At 40.6% G+C, this 18,425-nt stretch overlaps 6 protein-coding genes across 6 annotated transcripts; 5 read left to right on the top strand and 1 right to left on the bottom strand.

Moving 5' to 3' along the window:
* Nucleotides 1-248: 248 nt before the first annotated feature.
* LOC135249295 (zinc finger protein 271-like) lies at nucleotides 249-8,258 on the bottom strand. The gene is made up of 2 exons (XM_064324802.1): nucleotides 8,161-8,258; nucleotides 249-3,908 (listed from the first exon to the last, which is right to left on the bottom strand). Exon 2 carries the CDS (start codon nucleotides 3,872-3,874, stop codon nucleotides 1,052-1,054), a length of 2,823 nt encoding a protein of 940 aa, XP_064180872.1. The 5' UTR covers nucleotides 3,875-3,908; nucleotides 8,161-8,258; the 3' UTR covers nucleotides 249-1,051.
* A 1,278-nt stretch (nucleotides 8,259-9,536) lies between these two features.
* Nucleotides 9,537-9,967, top strand: LOC135249344 (histone H2B-like). Its single transcript, XM_064324885.1, has one exon. It carries the CDS (start codon nucleotides 9,546-9,548, stop codon nucleotides 9,918-9,920), a length of 375 nt encoding a protein of 124 aa, XP_064180955.1. The 5' UTR covers nucleotides 9,537-9,545; the 3' UTR covers nucleotides 9,921-9,967.
* A 2,382-nt stretch (nucleotides 9,968-12,349) lies between these two features.
* Nucleotides 12,350-13,390, top strand: LOC135249329 (histone H1-like). Its single transcript, XM_064324864.1, has one exon. The coding sequence runs from the start codon at nucleotides 12,704-12,706 to the stop codon at nucleotides 13,334-13,336; it is 633 nt and encodes a 210-aa protein (XP_064180934.1). The 5' UTR covers nucleotides 12,350-12,703; the 3' UTR covers nucleotides 13,337-13,390.
* A 500-nt stretch (nucleotides 13,391-13,890) lies between these two features.
* On the top strand, nucleotides 13,891-14,744 carry LOC135249337 (histone H2A). The gene has a single exon (XM_064324877.1). The coding sequence runs from the start codon at nucleotides 14,306-14,308 to the stop codon at nucleotides 14,690-14,692; it is 387 nt and encodes a 128-aa protein (XP_064180947.1). The 5' UTR covers nucleotides 13,891-14,305; the 3' UTR covers nucleotides 14,693-14,744.
* A 618-nt stretch (nucleotides 14,745-15,362) lies between these two features.
* LOC135249335 (histone H3) lies at nucleotides 15,363-16,139 on the top strand. Its single transcript, XM_064324872.1, has one exon. The coding sequence runs from the start codon at nucleotides 15,677-15,679 to the stop codon at nucleotides 16,085-16,087; it is 411 nt and encodes a 136-aa protein (XP_064180942.1). The 5' UTR covers nucleotides 15,363-15,676; the 3' UTR covers nucleotides 16,088-16,139.
* A 940-nt stretch (nucleotides 16,140-17,079) lies between these two features.
* LOC135249346 (histone H4) lies at nucleotides 17,080-17,492 on the top strand. The gene has a single exon (XM_064324887.1). It carries the CDS (start codon nucleotides 17,124-17,126, stop codon nucleotides 17,433-17,435), a length of 312 nt encoding a protein of 103 aa, XP_064180957.1. The 5' UTR covers nucleotides 17,080-17,123; the 3' UTR covers nucleotides 17,436-17,492.
* The last annotated feature ends 933 nt before the right edge of the window (nucleotides 17,493-18,425 follow it).

Here is an 18,425-nt window from a genome sequence, read left to right as displayed (position 1 = left end):
ATTGCGTTGTTGCCGTTCTCGTTGTTAGTGTTACGTTAACCATCAGGTCCAAGTTGAACTTGCGGTGTTCCTGTACTTGGACCGGTACTTCTCTCTAGGGTTTCGTCATACTTGTTCCTGGTTATGGTTATACACTTTGTTGTACGTCGCTCTGGATAAGAGCGTCTGCCAAATGCCTGTAATGTAATGTAATGTAATAATCAGCTTTAACTGGCACGCACATTACAGCTTCTGAAGTGGCAGTAAAATAATTGGAAATGGCAGTAAGTTTATTTTCAGAAAACGTTTGCAATACACAAAACCATGTTTCTTTTGACAGTATATCCAAACAGATTTCAGTTCTTTCAAACAAATTACGTTGCAGTCAATTTCATCATCGCAAAATACCACCCTTCAATCTACAAGGAATTACATTTTACAAATAAGAAATGCACAACAACAAACACTCCAAAATTGTTGGGGTACCAACTTTTTCCTCATTCCTTGAATTCAAATTAAACACCCACAAAATAAAAATATGGAAATTACAACGGGATGGTTCATTCAATAATAGTGAAGGGATGTTCGTGAGTTCTAAGGTTACTCTTGAAAATTTGATGGACATCTGGAATGCTTCCTATGCAAACTACATCATGTAATAGATGCTTTCATCAAACACAATGAATACATTTGTCAGGCTATTTATTTGTAGGAGTTGACCTTTGCCATGATAATCAAAAACTAACATTATGCACAGTACGTGGTGGCAATTTAACTCACTTCCTTCGGAAAAACAATCCCTACACTGAAAACGTTTGTACGCAATTTGGCTGTGTGACTGCTTTTGTGGCAAGTTAAACACACCCCACACTGTACATCGGTATGAAGCATTTAGTGAAAATGTCATGCACTTGCTTTGGAAAAGCACTTCCCACACAGAGAACACGAATTCTCAGGTGGTTACTTAAATATTTGGGAGAAGCACAATTAATGCATTTGCAGAGCTTTTCACCTGTATGAATTCCATGTTGGCATGAGGCAGTGTGGAAAAGCCCTTACCACACTTCGATGTTTAGGGCTTTTCCCTTGAATGAATCTTCAGGTGTATTTTTAAGTGACCAACTTCAGAAAAGCCCTTCCCGCACTGTGTACACTTGTGAGGCCTCTCACCTGTATGAATTCTCAGGTGTCGATTTAAATGAGCTGTTTGGGAAAAGCCCTTCCCGCACTGTGTACACTTGTGAGGCTTCTCACCTGTATGAATTCTCAGGTGTTGATTTAAATGAGATATTTTGGAAAAGCCCTTCCCACACTGTGTACACTTGTGAGGCCTCTCACCTGTATGAATTCTCAGGTGTTGATTTAAATGAGATATTGTGGAAAAGCCCTTCCCGCACTGTGTACACTTGTGAGGCTTCTCACCTGTATGAATTCTCAGGTGTTGATTTAAATGAGATATTGTGGAAAAGCACTTCCCACAAGAAATGCATTTGTAGGGCTTTTCAACGGTATGAATTCTTTTGTGGGCATTTAAATTAGATAGCACAGAAAAGCCCTTCCCACACTGTGTACAATTGTAAGGCTCTTCACCAATATGAATTCTCTGGTGTATATTCAAATGAGACTTTCCAGAAAAACCCTTCCCACACTGTGTACACTTGTATGCTTTTTTATCTTTGTGAAATCTCAGGTGTCTACGTAAATGACACTTACTTGCAAAACACTTCTCACAAAGAGTACATTTGTAGGGCTTTTCACCTGTATGAACTGTCAAGTGTGTATTTAAATTAGCTTTTCTTTTAAAACACTTCTCACATTGTGTACATTTGTAAGGCTTCTCACCTGTATGACTTCTCTGGTGTACATTTAAATCATATTTTGATTTAAAACACTTCTCACATTGCGTACATTTGTATGGCTTCTCACCTGTATGACTTCTCTGGTGTACATTTAAATCAGATTTTGATTTAAAACACTTCTCACATTGTGTACATTTGTAAGGCTTCTCGCCTGTATGACTTCTCTGGTGTACACTTAAATAAGATTTTGTACTAAAACACTTCTCACATTGTGTACATTTGTATGGCTTCTCACCTGTATGAATTGGCCAGTGGCATTTTAATAAATACTGTTTGGAAAAGCATTTCCCACAATGTACACACTGGTAAGGCTTCTCGCCTGTATGAATTCTCTGGTGTACATTTAAATAAGATTTTGTACTAAAACACTTCTCACATTGTGTACATTTGTATGGATTCTCACCTGTATGAATTGGCCAGTGGCATTTTAATAAATACTGTTTGGAAAAGCATTTCCCACAATGTACACACTGGTAAGGCTTCTCGCCTGTATGAATTCTCTGGTGTACACTTAAATAAGATTTTGTACTAAAACACTTCTCACATTGTGTACATTTGTATGGCTTCTCACCTGTATGAATTGTCCAGTGGCATTTTAATAGATACTTTTTGGAAAAGCATTTCCCACAATGTACACACTGGTAAGGCTTCTCGCCTGTATGAATTCTCTGGTGTACATTTAAATAAGATTTTGTATTAAAACACTTCTCACATTGTGTACATTTGTATGGCTTCTCACCTGTATGAGTTGTCCAGTGGCATTTTAATAGATACTTTGTGGACAAGCACTTCCCGCAATGTACACACTGGTAAGGCTTCTCGCCTGTGTGAATTCTCTGGTGTACACTTAAATCAGATTTTGATTTAAAACACTTTTCACATTGTGTACAATTGTATGGCTTTTCTTCTGTATGAACCCTCAGGTGGTGATTTAATAGAAACTTCGCAGGAAAGCACTTCCCACAATGTACACACTGGTAAGGCATCTCACCTGTATGAATTCTCTGGTGTACACTTAAATAATTTTTTGTAGTAAAACACTTCTCACATTGTGTACATTTGTATGGCTTCTCACCTGTATGAATTCTCTGGTGTACACTTAAATAATATTTTGTAGTAAAACACTTCTCACATTGTGTACATTTGTATGGCTTCTCACCTGTATGAATTCTCTGGTGTACACTTAAATAATATTTTGTAGTAAAACACTTCTCACATTGTGTACATTTGTATGGCTTTTGACCTGCATGAATTTGACCTTCATTTGTATGCACAGCCTTTTTTTGAAAGATTTTCAAAAGGCTTTGTGTTTTACTTGATTGAATTATCATGGGTTCAATGATCACATTTGTTCTTTGACAGTTTGCATGTTTGTTGCTACTATTTGCACCTTTCTGGACAATTCTGGTCAGATTATTTTCACTGTTCATGTCACAGTGATCATTTAAGTCTCCACAATGGGTCAGTAGGCCGTAAGGTTCCTCTTTTTTACAGTTTGGGCTTGGCTGTCCTGCACATTGGCCTGATTCAGTCTGGCCTTTGTGACCAACACCAGCCCCATTCATCACAGTATTCATGAGATCACTCACTAAAATTTCACTGGATTCAATCTTATCAAATTTAATATGAACACATTTTAAATCATTCAAGTCACTGATATGTTCTGTCTTAAGGTATCCTCCATCATCAGCCTCAGTTTTGATTTGGTCAGGATGCAGATGGGTTACACATCCCAGCTCTGTACTGTCAAGGCTCTCGGTCTTAAGATCCCCAGTGTGGGTGGAGCCCAAATCAGTTTCTGTTTTAGTAAGTGATGTGTGTGTGTGGTGTACATCACTGACCCCACTGTGTGCGGTAACACACTCTGGCTCCAGTGTGCTGAATCCAGGTGCAGCACACTCTGTCTCTGACTCTGCCATGTGGACAGGCTCCAGTCCACTGAGTTCCTCTTCTTTCTGTCTGGTCCTGTGCTGCTCAGTGAGCTCTGGTAGTGTTGTCTCAGTGTCCTGTCTCAGACAGACTCCTGCCTGCATCATACTGCGGCTCAAAAGTACAGCAGACGTGCAGCTCCTGGAGGGACACAGGGGAAGGGAGTTAGCCTTAATCAAACAGGTCCTGCTGCAGCAGCAAACACATTCTACATAAATGTAATCACTGACAACACACAATACAACATTATTAAAAATTATCCGACCACCACAATGCATGAAACTCTCAAAACTGGCATCTATAGCCGCGTTTCCACCAAAATTACCCGGAACTTTCAGTCCCAGGAACTACTTTACCAGGAACTTATAGGTTCCTTCAGCCAATGGTTGTCTGCGTTTCCACCGGGGTCTAAAGTCCCACGAAGATTAGGCAAATTAGCCCACTGACGTGTGAAAAAGCGGCGTTGTCGTCGGTCCATCTGTCATATTTCTTCTGTAACCCCATACTACCACCAAAGTAGCCTACATTATTTTCTAATAACCGGGACAGCCCGGAGGGGTTTATTCCACTTATATACAACGGGTTACCAACAATGACTATGTATGGTTACTTCTGTATTTATTGATTTTTATCGATTTAATCACATGGAATTGAAATATTCTTCTGCAGCCGTTTGGGCATATTTTACCGCTGTCAGCAAAACTGTCGTTGGTAGTTGAACTTGGACCGTTATGCAACAAATAGGATATAACAGACCAATAGTCAGATTGTAACTGTTTTATATATCCTCTCAAACACATTCATTATGTTTTTATGCGAACATTCGCTTTCATGTCTTGACATCCGAAGCGACAGAATGCATTCACATTCACAGAATGCATGCACTCAAACCCTACATGCCAGCCAGATCCCTCCGTTCTGCTACCTCAGGACGCCTAGCACCTCCCCCTCTTCGCACCTGCACTTCCAGAACACGTCTCCTGTCTGTTCTGGCCCCACGATGGTGGAATGACCTCCCTGTGGAGGTCAGAACAGCTGAGACTGTGACCCATTTCAAACGACGACTGAAGACCCACCTCTTCAGGCTGCACCTCTCCCCATCCCTCCCTCCCCCCTGTAAATGACTAAACTTAGGGTTGTAACTAGGCAGCTGTTTCATAGGTGACTTAGGCACATCAACTGTCTTAACGTCTACTTGTATTTTTATTTATTTTTATTTTTCCATAGATTGCGTTGTTGCCGTTCTCGTTGTTAGTGTTAATCAGTTTAACCATCAGGGTCCAAGTTGAACTATGCGGTTGTTCCCTGTACTTGGACCGGTACTTCTCGCTAGGGGTTTCGTCATACTTGTTCCTGGTTATGGTTATACACTTTGTTGTACGTCGCTCTGGATAAGAGCGTCTGCCAGATGCCTGTAATGTAATGTAACATTTCCAATATAGGCTAACTGGCAACAACAGCAGAAAACATGCACATGTTGTAAACAATTTGCTGTTTGATTACTTTTTCATCGTCAAAATGACAAGAATAGAACGAAAACTCGGACTTGGGTGAAAATTTAAATTAGTAGTGGTACAGCCACCGTTTGTTTTCCTTCGAAGTTACTGCTAGCCGAGCAGCGAAGTGTTCCCTCCAGATGCGAACCATACACCATAAATTAGTCCATAGTCTTCCTGGTCTTTTTGTGGAATTGAAGAATGGCAGAGTAAAATTACGGCAGTCTGAAAAAGCTAAAGGTACGATTACTAGAATTAACCTGTTATTTTACCCTGACAAAAAGTGCGGAAGGTGATTTCCAGTTTGCTTTTACTGTATCACCAATGTGAATTACGCAGAACTACCGCATACCTCACATAACTGTATCAAACCTTTTGAATCAATTACAACGGGCTAAGAAAATCCGGAAGAAAATATTCAGCAACCGAATTAATCCGTTTGAATGTTTTAGTACGTAATATGCTGTCCCAGCACAAATGCTTAGCATTTTATAAAACGAATACTAAAGCAAGAAAAGAACAGAAGAGCAACACGTTATAATTCCAAGACGTTGGCAGGCTATAACCAAAAGTAGGCTACTGCGCCGCATAACATACAAGTTTGATTTGAAGTTATTATGAAAATAAATTGGTTTGTGCCTGCATATTTTCAAACATGGCGCCTGAAAATAGACAAAAAAATCCCGTGAGTACTCGACCAATCAGAAATGTTCAGCGCTGCAAGCTCCACCCAAAAGGTTCCTGTACTTTCGGAAAGTACTACCCCCCAAGCAGGAACCTTTTGGGGGGTAAAACAAAGCCCTCAGAACTAAATTTAGACCCTAGTTCCTGCGGTGGAAACGCACTGAGTTCCTCAAAAGGTTCCTAGTTCCGGGGTATAGTTCCTGCGGTGGAAACGCGGCTTATAATACTGTAAAGCAGTCTATATCATCCAAAAATCTACACAAAAAAAGGCCACCTAATCTCACGTACCTCATCACTCTGTCTGTACAGGCTACCCAATGTAGCAACGACGATCAATATAAAGATTTATCGCACAGCAACTGAAACTTCTCAAGTACACCAAGCAAAGATACAGGGGGGATCAAAAGTGTACCGAGACACTACCAAGCCCTGGTTGTCCTCCTTATTTATGAAGGAATAAAGCAAATATGATACGCCAGTAATACTTACTATTCAAGAACGCATTATTGAGAAGTTACAAATATATATATATATATATATATATATATATATATTTTTTTTTTTTTTTTTTTTTTTATAACACATTTCCAAAACGCTTCGAGGAAATGGGTATTTCCACTAGTGACAGTATCTCTATAAAACCGCTATACAAAAAAATTGATTTGAATTCATTTTTTTGAAGACCCAGGACAATGACAGAAACATTACAAAAACAAAAGCAAAAGGCTGAATTAAGAAGGTCTTGCATAATTAATAAAGGTTTATGTCTCATCACCTTCAGCAAAACAGTTGTTGTTAGGTAGAGAACAAAATACATATGGTAAATGATTTCATTTGGGAAATTTAAATTTGCCATGTACACAAGAAGTGTAACTCAAAAGCAAATAATGACCTGCATGTAAAAACAACTATTCCAGAAGGTTTCCTCTTCCAAAAGAAAATGATTTTTCCCCCACAGTAGACCACAATCCAGAAAAATCCCACAGAATCCAGGAATGGGTGGAAAAAAATGGTGTACAAGACTGCAATAAGGAAGTACTGCTACTACAAACCACAAAGCGGAAATGTGTCAAAAGGTCATCGCAAGCATTAGAAGAAAACAACTTGTACTTAAGTTTGTTGCAGACAAACCAAACAACCTTTATTAAGGGGAACCAGCGCAGCAATGTTTTATACATTTTTTCACCACTAGACAGAAAGTGAGAACGTGTACCGAATGAGCAAGACCTAGAAGTGCTGCTGTTCATGTCCTATACGAAATTTGACACATCTTAGTGAATTTTCATTCACATCGTCGAAATATCATAATTAAATATACAAAATATAGGCGACTGTAGCCTATTTATCAAGCTAACAACCGAGAAAAGCAGAATAGCAAAATGCTGCGAATTAGCTAGCTTATACTTTTGTATAAGTCATTACTTTATTATTCTTATTATTAAGTTCTACACACACACACACACACAAACACAAACAAATGTGTGTTGAACTTAATACACGCATTTTAAACTTTAACATTATTCAGCTGATATCTTTAGTGTTCCCATATTCACTGCACGAGGCCGATCAGACAGGAATACGATTGGCCCATAGACCGTATGGGATTGGCCTCAAATCTCACCCATTGAAAATAGCGGCGTCCCGTCGTCCATGTAGGCTACTGACAATGGTAAAAACAGAGATTGCCAATATAGTTTGTGCAAGAAGTCATAGTTTTTAAACTAGTTCGCGGGGTTGGGGTTATTTTAGTAAATTTTCATTTGCACATGAAGTATATTTTAATCCCGTGCAAACCCGGTTGTTGACAACATGCTGAATTGCCCCAATTGAATTTAGTTTCTAATCTCCGCTTGTTTTGTTATGCTCTAACAGTTACAGGTTCTCCAGCATTTTTTTTCATCAAATCACATCACAGCACTGTTTAGTTCACAAGCAATGGCCGGGGATACTCATAACGTGGCTACTTCGCTAAAAATGAACTCAAATTGCATTGTACATTATGACTAAAAAGAACCATACAGACGCCAATCGAAATCAGACAATCGAAAGGGTAGCGACATCTTACACATTTAGCAAACTCGAAAATGAATTCTACAATCACGTTTATTTTGCAGCCATTGCCACACTTGTGCAAACGCCGAGAAAAGCTTCCTGGTAAATAAAACTAATAGAACTGATAAAGCATCGATATTTACAGGAGGAGAACAACTTACCCTTATTAATGCTGACTTTACTTCAGTTGGGCTACACCGTTTGTTTAACGTAATGCACTAATTCTCGGCACCGAATGATACCACTCGCACGTTTCGTTTGGTACATTAACGCCACCTACTGGGTGTGGTCTGACGGTTATACCCTCTTTTCCCCAAACGTATTTTTCTGCTAACAATTGCCTCACTTAACAGGCCCTAAACCCTACATATTAACCACGTTTCTTTGCACCCTATTTTAAAGCACCCGTCACTTTATTCATATTTTGCACTGGACTTTCCTCTTGGACTGTTAAACTCTTACATCCACGGATCTATGTAATGCTCTATGGGGTGGGGGTTATGTGTTACGTGTTTCTTTTCTTATTATGTGTCTTGACTGTTTGGCTGTGATTGTTTGTTGTTCTGTCATGAGCACACCGAGGCAAATTCCTAACAACTAAGTTGTACGGCATTAAAGTATTGAATCTTGAATCTTATCGCCTCCATAGCATCTCCACTTTCAAGGGTGGCACTGATGTATTTTTAACTGCTGCACAAGACATTCTCACTGCTCGAGTCTGAATCATGTCTAGTATTGTTAGTAAGGATTTTGAGGCTGATCCTGAGGACACACATCCAGATCCCTCCACCCCACCCACGGCCTGAGGTAGTAGAAGAAGGACACTGTGATCAGCACTGTCAAAAGCTAAAATCAGTAAAGTTATTAAAAAGCCCTCAAAAGCTAACACGACCTGAGGCGAAAAGACAAGACATTTAATGGTTCTGTACAACATTACAGAAACAAAAAACTATTTACAATGAAATAAAATGACATTATATATACATATACACACACACACACATATATATATATAGCACACTCACACATATAATTGCCAGCGTGTTTTCACTGAAGAATTGGGCTTAAATCTGTATTCTACAAGGTATCTCCAACGTTTAGACAATGCCTCCATTTATATATAGGCATATGGGTATTGTTTCGGCAGGACGAATGCCAGATTGCAAACGTGTTAACGCTTTCTTCAGACAACGTTAGAAGCAAGTGATGTGTGTTTAAATAACTGTAATGTAAAAATGGAGATAAAAATGGACTTGGTTTAGAATGTAACCGATTGCCACTGATTTTTTGCTCTCTGTGCGATTACTAGAAAAATGCGGGAGAATGAAAAAAATCCTTTGTGTAAAACTTGATCAATGGTTTTAAAGCCCGCGAATTTCCGCCAATAGAATTTGAAAAATCAGCCAACAACAGTTGCAGTACAAGCGGCCTCCAATGAGAATTGGTCTGACGTCATCTTAAACCAGGTCTGAACATTTGCATACGGACCGTTTATATGGAAGGAGAACGGCTTAGCCGGTATCACTTCGTTTCTGAATTTGCAAGAATGCCTGAGCCAGCGAAATCCGCGCCCAAGAAGGGTTCTAAGAAAGCTGTCACCAAGACCGCTGGGAAGGGAGGAAAAAAACGCAGAAAGTCTAGGAAGGAGAGCTACGCTATCTACGTGTACAAGGTTTTGAAGCAAGTGCATCCTGATACTGGCATTTCATCAAAGGCCATGGGCATCATGAACTCCTTTGTTAATGATATTTTTGAGCGCATTGCTGGTGAGTCTTCCCGTCTGGCTCACTACAACAAGCGTTCTACCATCACTTCAAGGGAGATTCAAACCGCTGTGCGCCTTCTGTTGCCAGGAGAGCTGGCCAAACACGCAGTGTCTGAGGGCACCAAGGCCGTTACAAAGTATACTAGCTCCAAGTAAACTGACGTGCAACGAATCTTAACCCAAAGGCTCTTTTAAGAGCCACCCACACTCTCACGGGAGGCAAAAATACTTTCATTGATGTTCAGTGTGGAGCCGAGCTTATTTTGTAACTCAGCCGGCGGAGTTGCATGCATATGCCGAAGTCTGTTCTCCCAATCCTTTGATGTGGACGTGCGCAGATGCTTGCGTCCGAAATTCTATATTGAAGTCCAGCTTTAGTTAATGGGACAATCGACCTATTTTAGGGAGATTTAACAATACAGCAGAACCAAGTGCACCCAACGGAGCTTTGAGAAACCGTGCTACAGTATGCTGTGTAACCTTAGATTCGTGACTACCTCAAGAAAGCGGTACAAGCAAATGAATTTATGCCAGCCTAGAATATGAAACCATAAAGTAAACCGTTCCAATCCTAAAATACACAAGGACACGGTGCTATGGTGTGGGCCTGCGGTTTCTGATAAATGACCAAAGATTCTGCTGTGCTGATATCTGTGGGGGCTGGGCGGCGGCCTCCGGTGTTTGTGGTAACGTTTCACTGAAATATTCAATATTCATCGCAATGTGCCATTTGACAAGAAGCGGCTGAACCTTTGTATATTATTGTATTTATGATTAAATGCATAGTTTTAGCTAAGAACCAGTTTAAATATATTGCATCTCAAAATTTAAGCAACTGGCATTTTCCAGTGATTGCTGGCTTTGACAAATTGTTTATCATAATTAGATAATCATTTACCCTCCTGATGTCACACATCAAACCTTTATAATCAAATATAATCAAAAGTATGAATATTCTATATTCTTGTAAGGAGTTTCTCTGAAATCTTCCAGGTGACAAAATCTGTTTTTGGTAATGTGCTGTGGCAAACTGGTTATTTAGCATTTGTAAACTGAGACCTACAGCTGAAAACAGTCAATTACTTAAATGCTGAAAATAGTTATTGAAACTAAGCCACTAGTGTAAAATGAAGAGTGCAAAGAGAAAAGCCTGTGCTCAATCAACATTTGTACTTACATTTTTAAAATGACACACACATGACATATTACTTCACAATTCAGTCTGGTCAATTAGTTGAAGCAATTGCTGAACTCACCATGCTGTGGGGGTGGGGGGGATAAATAAAACCACTGTTTTGTTAAAACCACTGACTGTCTGAGTGCACTGAGCAAGAAACAATAAATCACATATTACTGGATTGCAAAAGATTTTTAAAAAATGCCTATTGGTTTCAGTATTAATATTAATCTTAATGTTATCAAATATGGATGTGTTATGGACAACATACCGAAACAACTCAAAGAATTTCATTGGATGGCAATATGTATTGTAAAAATGAAAACTAGGTGTAAAGCCTGTATTGACAAAATGGTAAATGGATGGTAAATGGACTGCATTTATATAGCGCTTTTATCCAAAGCGCTTTACAATTGATGCCTCTCATTCGCCAGAGCAGTTGGGGGTTAGGGGTTAGGTGTCTTGCTCAAGGACACTTCGACATGCCCAGGGCGGGGTTTGAACCGGCAACCCTCCGAGTGCCAGACAATTGGTCTTACCTCCTGAGCTATGTCGCCAAAAGGTGAACAAAAGAGAAAGAAATTCTTGCTTTTCATTGCCAGTCAAAGTTGGACAAATATCGATTGAATCCCACCCAAGGCAAATGAAAAATAAACCTGCATTGTGTTCTTATCTCTTACAGCACAAAATCCAAATGATGGAACTATAGTAAATGCTTTCAATATCCTAAAAAAATTGGTTCGATAGAAATCCAGCAGTTCCAACTCAAACTTCAGCCTTTTATTTAAGTTTATGATTTCTGCAAGGACTGATTTGTCTTTTGTTTGTTTTTTTTTTTTGCTCACAAAATAATCATCTTTTAGATTTTATTACTTTCGTTTTCACTATTTAAATTTTGACAATTACCCCCCCACCCCCCAAAGGCGACCAATTTCTTCTAATTTTATGGATGCAAGGGGAAGGTTTCACACGTTTTATGACCTAAAATGTGATCACCCATAGGGATATCAGGCGTCTGAAGAGCGTACATTTAGGCACTGCATGGGCACGTCCGAAAGAAGTTACATGAAAACGCGGATTAATTTACATAGCAGTATATTAATGACAATAGAGAAAATACATTAGTCTCGGTATAATAAGCTAAACAATGTTTTTTTATTTTATTTATTTTTTATAAACCATAATGGCTGGTTCAGCAAACGTTGATGTGTAACGGTGATGAATCTCAGCGAAGACTTGCGTTGTGCTTTACTGCCAGAACTAGAAGTCCTGCACAACCGCTTCACTTCGGTATTGCATGAGTCTTTCAGCCTTTCCCGTTTCCACACGGGGCTTCTGTGAATAATGAACGAACACTTTTAACGTGTGTGATATGTTTGATGGTTTTAAAAGACGAATCGTGTAGGAGAAGCACTTTTGACAGGTACTTGTCTGTGACCAGTGTCGATGTTTTGGACAGGCTGGAGAAAACGCGGCTACACTGTTCAGGGCACAGAAGTTAATTTGTAGGCAGAAGGGCTTTTGTTGAAGTTTACCTGCGTTTTTTGCTAGTAAAATAACTGTACAGTGTTTTATTTTATCAATATTGACGCAGAGAAAACACAAGTGAACCGAATTCTCAGGAGCCGAGACACTGCACCGGGCTGGTTGAGTCTACATGGTCCTCATGTAGCATTTAAGTCCAGCCCCCTGTGCGGGAACAGCGAAAGGGTATTGTATTGAGTACTGCAAACGTGATTAGAGAAAATCTGACTGAAGAATTATGTCGGAAGTTGCTCCAGCTCCAGCCGCCGCCGCTCCGGCTAAGGCTCCCAAGAAGAAAGCGGCAAGCAAGCCCAAAAATGCGGGGCCTAGCGTTGGGCAGTTGATTGTGAAAGTAATTTCTGCTTCCAAGGAGAGGAGCGGAGTGTCCCTGGCTGCGCTGAAGAAAGGTCTGGTCGCAAATGGCTACGATGTGGAGAAAAACAACTCACGCGTAAGGCTAGCTGTTCGAAGCCTGGTGACCAAGGGGACCTTGCTTCAGACAAAGGGAACCGGCGCATCTGGCTCATTTAAGCTCAATAAAAAACAGGAGAGTGTAAAGAAACCCGCTAAGAAAGCAGCTCCTAAAGCTAAGAAGCCCGTTGCGGTTAAAAAGGCAGCAGCGAAGAAGCCTGCGGCCAAGAAGTCGCCGAAGAAGAAGCCCGCTGCAGCTAAGGCGAAGAAGAGCCCAAAGAAACCCAAGAAGCCGACAGCTGCGGCGAAGAAGCCGGTCAAGAGTCCGAAGAAAACCAAGAAGCCGGCAGCAGCAGCCAAGAAGGCGGCCAAGAGTCCTAAGAAAGCGAAGGCGGCCAAGCCAAAAGTTGCCAAACCTAAGACCACCAAAGCCAAGAAAGCGGCTCCCAAGAAGAAGTGAACGCATATACTGTAACGTACATTTACGAAGTTCAAAGGCTCTTTTAAGAGCCATCCACAGCTTCTTGAAAGTGCAAGTTTCATTATTTCGTTCTTGTATGCCTGGTGACAAGCTCTTCCATGTGTCTAGTTGCGGATATCTATTGAACTCAAGAAGAAAGCTTGTCAGCCGTCTGTGTGTATCATATATATATATATATATATATTAATCTGGAGGCATGCACAAACGCATCCAGGCACCACTACAATCTACGCGTATGTGGACTATACTGGTATTCTGTGTTCAAACAAACTAACTGGCTTCTGCTCTCTCTAAACTCAATGGTTCATAGGTGATTGTTATAGATGAATGAATATCAATATACCGGTTACGTTACTTGATATTGAGCGCAATCCCTATCACTATGGAGGAGAATAAAATCGACAGAAAAGAAAGAAAAATAGAGTCAAAGTAAAAACGGGTTTAATGTGGAAATAAACGGAGGAATTCACGTGAAATATAGGCTATAAACATTTTTTGAACCCATCATACACATTTTGGCAGTGAAATTGTGATACAATAAGTATTAACCAGACTCAATTCCATTAATCCAGATGATTTCTGCATAAAGGGGGAAACAATGCATACGGTTTATAAAATGTGCCTTGGTCATTAATGTATATATAGAAGTAACGCGAGACTTTTGTGTTCGTCTTATATGTTGACATGCTTGATTGTTTCTTGAATTACCGGTTTTCAAGCATTCAAACTTTATAATGCCTGAAATTTCAATTAAGCGCTTTTTACAAAGTACCGATGAGACTCAATTCAGTACTGTGCTGTGAGCGCCATGTAAAAATTGTCCTCCTATTTCATTGGACAACATTCCACCAACGCTGCAGCCAATGGGTGAATAGAGTGTTGCTATAAGAGTGACACTCCTCTACTCCGTCTTATTCTTTTTTCTCTCCTCATAGAACAAGAGTGAAAATGAGTGGACGGGGCAAAACTGGCGGTAAGGCGAGGGCGAAGGCTAAGACTCGTTCATCGAGGGCAGGACTGCAGTTTCCAGTAGGTCGCGTTCACCGCTTGCTGCGTAAAGGAAACTATGCCGAGCGCGTTGGTGCCGGTGCTCCAGTTTATCTGGCTGCTGTGCTCGAGTATCTGACCGCTGAAATTCTGGAGCTGGCTGGTAATGCGGCCCGCGACAACAAGAAAACTCGCATCATTCCCAGACATCTGCAGCTGGCAGTGCGTAATGACGAAGAGCTGAACAAACTGCTCGGAGGCGTCACTATCGCCCAGGGCGGAGTACTGCCCAACATCCAAGCTGTTCTGCTCCCCAAGAAAACCGAAAAGGCTGTGAAGGCAAAGTGATTTGTCTCTCACGAGGACCATTCACCCAAAGGCTCTTTTAAGAGCCACTAAATCTGTATCAAGAACACAATTTCCATTTCAACCATAACTTTACGATAGTTTCTTGTCGATTTTAATATTGTTCAATGGTTTTTGGGTTCTGGGAACCAAACCGTATTTGCACCACTAATTAAATTGTGGAAAACCGGATGTGAAAAGTGTTCAAGTGATACTATTAAACCAATTAGAAATGCATTGAAAAGGAAAGTTTAGTTACTCTGATTATTCGCTCGCATTGATAGACGCATAGCACAACCATGAAGAATAAAAGTCCCATATACGAAGCGTTTAACTGATCAAATTAACCACTGAGGTGAATCGGTCGCCTAATCTATGGAAGTGTGGACGCATGGCCACTACAACTAACCGTTTGGTAATGAATTCATAAACTGTTTACATTGGACGTTTAATCAAAGTTTTGTATTGAATAAATCTTATTCCATTAACTAACCATATTAATGTCGCATGTCAAATTGCGAAATGTGCTTCGTATGCCCTGGGAGGATAATTTTTATTTGTAAAAAATCTTTCAGATGTTCTACTCACATTAGCAATATTGCTGTTTACGACGTTGGAGTAAATCGGAAGACGGAGTGTAGCAAAGACTTGAGCAAGGTACTTAACCTACATTGCTTCAGTATATATCCAGCTGTATAAATGGATACAATGTAAAAAGTTGAGTAAGTCGCTCTGGATAAGAGCGTCTGCTAAATGCCTGTAATGTAATGTAAAATCAAGGCGGTAAGAAAAAAGTTTAAATTTTTGGCGACTGAGGAAACGGAAGGAAACGGAAGGAACGATCCAATGGCCTCGTTGAATGGAGGGAAGATCCGGGCCAATGAGGATCCGTAAAATCCTATCCAATCAACTCCTCGCTAGTATGCTTTAAATGTGTGTCGGCGGCATCGCGCTACATTCTGACAACCGAGTCTTGAATAAGAAGAAATGGCCAGAACTAAGCAGACCGCACGTAAGTCAACTGGTGGTAAAGCCCCCAGAAAACAGCTTGCCACGAAGGCGGCGCGTAAGAGCGCGCCTGCAACGGGCGGCGTGAAGAAGCCTCACCGCTACAGGCCTGGTACTGTGGCTCTGCGAGAAATCCGCCGTTATCAGAAGTCTACTGAGCTACTGATTCGTAAACTGCCCTTCCAGCGCCTTGTGAGAGAGATCGCTCAGGATTTCAAGACCGATCTCCGATTCCAAAGCTCAGCAGTCATGGCTCTGCAGGAGGCTAGCGAGGCATATCTCGTTGGTCTCTTTGAGGACACCAATCTGTGCGCAATTCACGCCAAGAGAGTGACTATCATGCCCAAGGATATCCAGCTAGCCCGCCGCATCCGGGGAGAGCGCGCTTAAGACAGTTTGCCAGCACGCAATCCATACAACAAAGGCTCTTTTAAGAGCCACTTCAATTCTTGTCAGAGCAAATATCTCTTATCTATGTCTGTGCGTGTGCTTATGTGATTTTTGTGCTTAGATTGCCAATTCCTTCGAACATTTAATGCTGCAATGTAGCTCACAGATTCACTGGTGTGAATAAAGGGCCTGGTATTCTCTCTTCAGTGAGCCACATGGGTGTGTCTCAAATCGTCTTTTTGCGAAACCCGTCAAACTCCATCAATATATATCAACTACAGTATTCTTGTAATGGACATAATTAAACATTTCTCACTTACACGCAGTCCACAAAAATGGGTGTAAGTAGACGAACTTTTGCATTCAGTGTTGATTGTAACATGTGCACGTTAAAATAAAAAAGGACAAAAATAAATCAGTTGGATAAAAATTATTTTAATCTGTTTTGGAACATTTCATTTGGACACAATTGGAGCTTAATTGTATTTTAAAATGCTGTTTAAGTTCATAACACTTAGTTAGGGGCGACATAGCTCAGGAGGTAAAACCGATTGTCTGGCAGTTGGAGGGTTGCCGGTTCAAACCCCGCCCTGGGCATGTCGAAGTGTCCTTGAGCAAGACACCTAACCCCTAACTGCTCCGGCGAATGAGAGGCATCAATTGTAAAGCGCTTTGGATAAAAGCGCTATATAAATGCAGTCCATTTACCATTTAGTTACGCTAGACTACTAGAATGACCACTATGATATGCTAGTGTTCTGTACTAGCTTTGTGATATTCATTTGTATCAACTCTAGTTTTAATAATCTTAGAAGTAGACGATATGCTCTGTTGGTCTTTTATATTCAAATGACTAGTTTGGTGCGCTGTGCTCCAACGCTCGGAAGTCTGGGAGTGCTGGAGGCGGGCTTTAGCTATAGCCGCCTTTTCGTTGATACGTGGCTTCAATCAGGTCGTCGTTGCGCAGATACATACGCGTGTTTATGCAGCTGGAGTTCATAATTCGTTGTGAAGAACTCGCTCTTGTGTGAAGAAAATGAGTGGTCGGGGAAAAGGCGGGAAAGGTCTTGGAAAAGGAGGCGCTAAGCGTCATCGCAAAGTTCTCCGTGACAACATCCAAGGTATTACTAAACCTGCGATTCGTCGTTTGGCTCGCCGTGGAGGAGTCAAGCGTATCTCAGGTCTCATCTACGAAGAGACCCGAGGAGTGCTTAAGGTGTTTTTGGAGAACGTTATCCGCGATGCAGTCACCTACACCGAGCACGCCAAGAGAAAGACCGTCACCGCTATGGATGTGGTTTATGCTCTGAAGCGTCAGGGTCGCACTCTGTACGGCTTCGGTGGGTAAACCTCTCTTCCAGTAAATCAGTTTCGGAACTACCCAAAGGCTCTTTTAAGAGCCGCCCACATTTTCACTGAAACGCAGCATTTCCTCTGAAAAACAGCATTTCCTCTATGTCGAGCTCATCGCTCTATATTGACATTGTGAAGGCTGTACCTACTACTTGGCTTCTTCTGTTTGTGAAAATGAAAAGTTTATGCACGTTTTGGTAATCCGTATCGAAATGATTTGCAAAGCTGTAAGAAGTTGAGCAGATATAGAAATTAAATAGCCAATTGTGGACTTCCGGTGATAAATGGTGTATAATAAGACTTTTCGCCGAATGTGTTTAGAAAACCCCCTTTTGCGATTACAAGAAAACGGGAAATTATCCCAGGCAGGTTATTGGTTTTAGACTGTTACCTTTTTAGTAAAAAGATTAGAATAATTAATGTATATACTGCACCAGAGAGTGAAGAAAACCCAACTGTTTAGCAAACTTAGAAATTTTTTATGTGCAGGGTGTCCGATTGTGGTGTGTGGTGATTTTAATGTGGTGTTCGAGGAGAAAGATATATTTTCACACAGACCTTTTTTAATGACGAGAGAAAGAACCGCTCTAAAAAAATGTTGGAAGGAACAGACTTGAGGGATGCTTTTAGAATTTTACATCCAAATAAGGTTGACTTTACTAGACATGACAAATATACAAGGACAAGGATTGATCGAATTTATGTAAATAGTAACTTTGATATATGTGATTACAAAACTAAACTTCTTGTGGAATCTGATCACTTGGCTGTTACAGTGCAGCTCAAAATCACAGGTGATCCCAAGAAATCCTATTGGAAATTAAATACTCAGTGTCTTGATAATTTAGAACTAGTGTCAGAGTTAAAACTTGAAATCGACAATATAAAGAACTTGAAAATTCTGACAAACAGCCATTGAGTTGTGGGAAATTTTAAAACATAGGATAAAGGACTTTTTTAGATACAAGTGTAAAAGTCTAAATCA

The sequence above is a fragment of the Anguilla rostrata genome, chromosome 2 (genome assembly GCF_018555375.3).
Source record: "Anguilla rostrata isolate EN2019 chromosome 2, ASM1855537v3, whole genome shotgun sequence".
Classification (NCBI taxonomy): Eukaryota; Metazoa; Chordata; class Actinopteri; order Anguilliformes; family Anguillidae; genus Anguilla; species Anguilla rostrata.
This window is presented reverse-complemented; position numbering and strand designations above follow the sequence as displayed.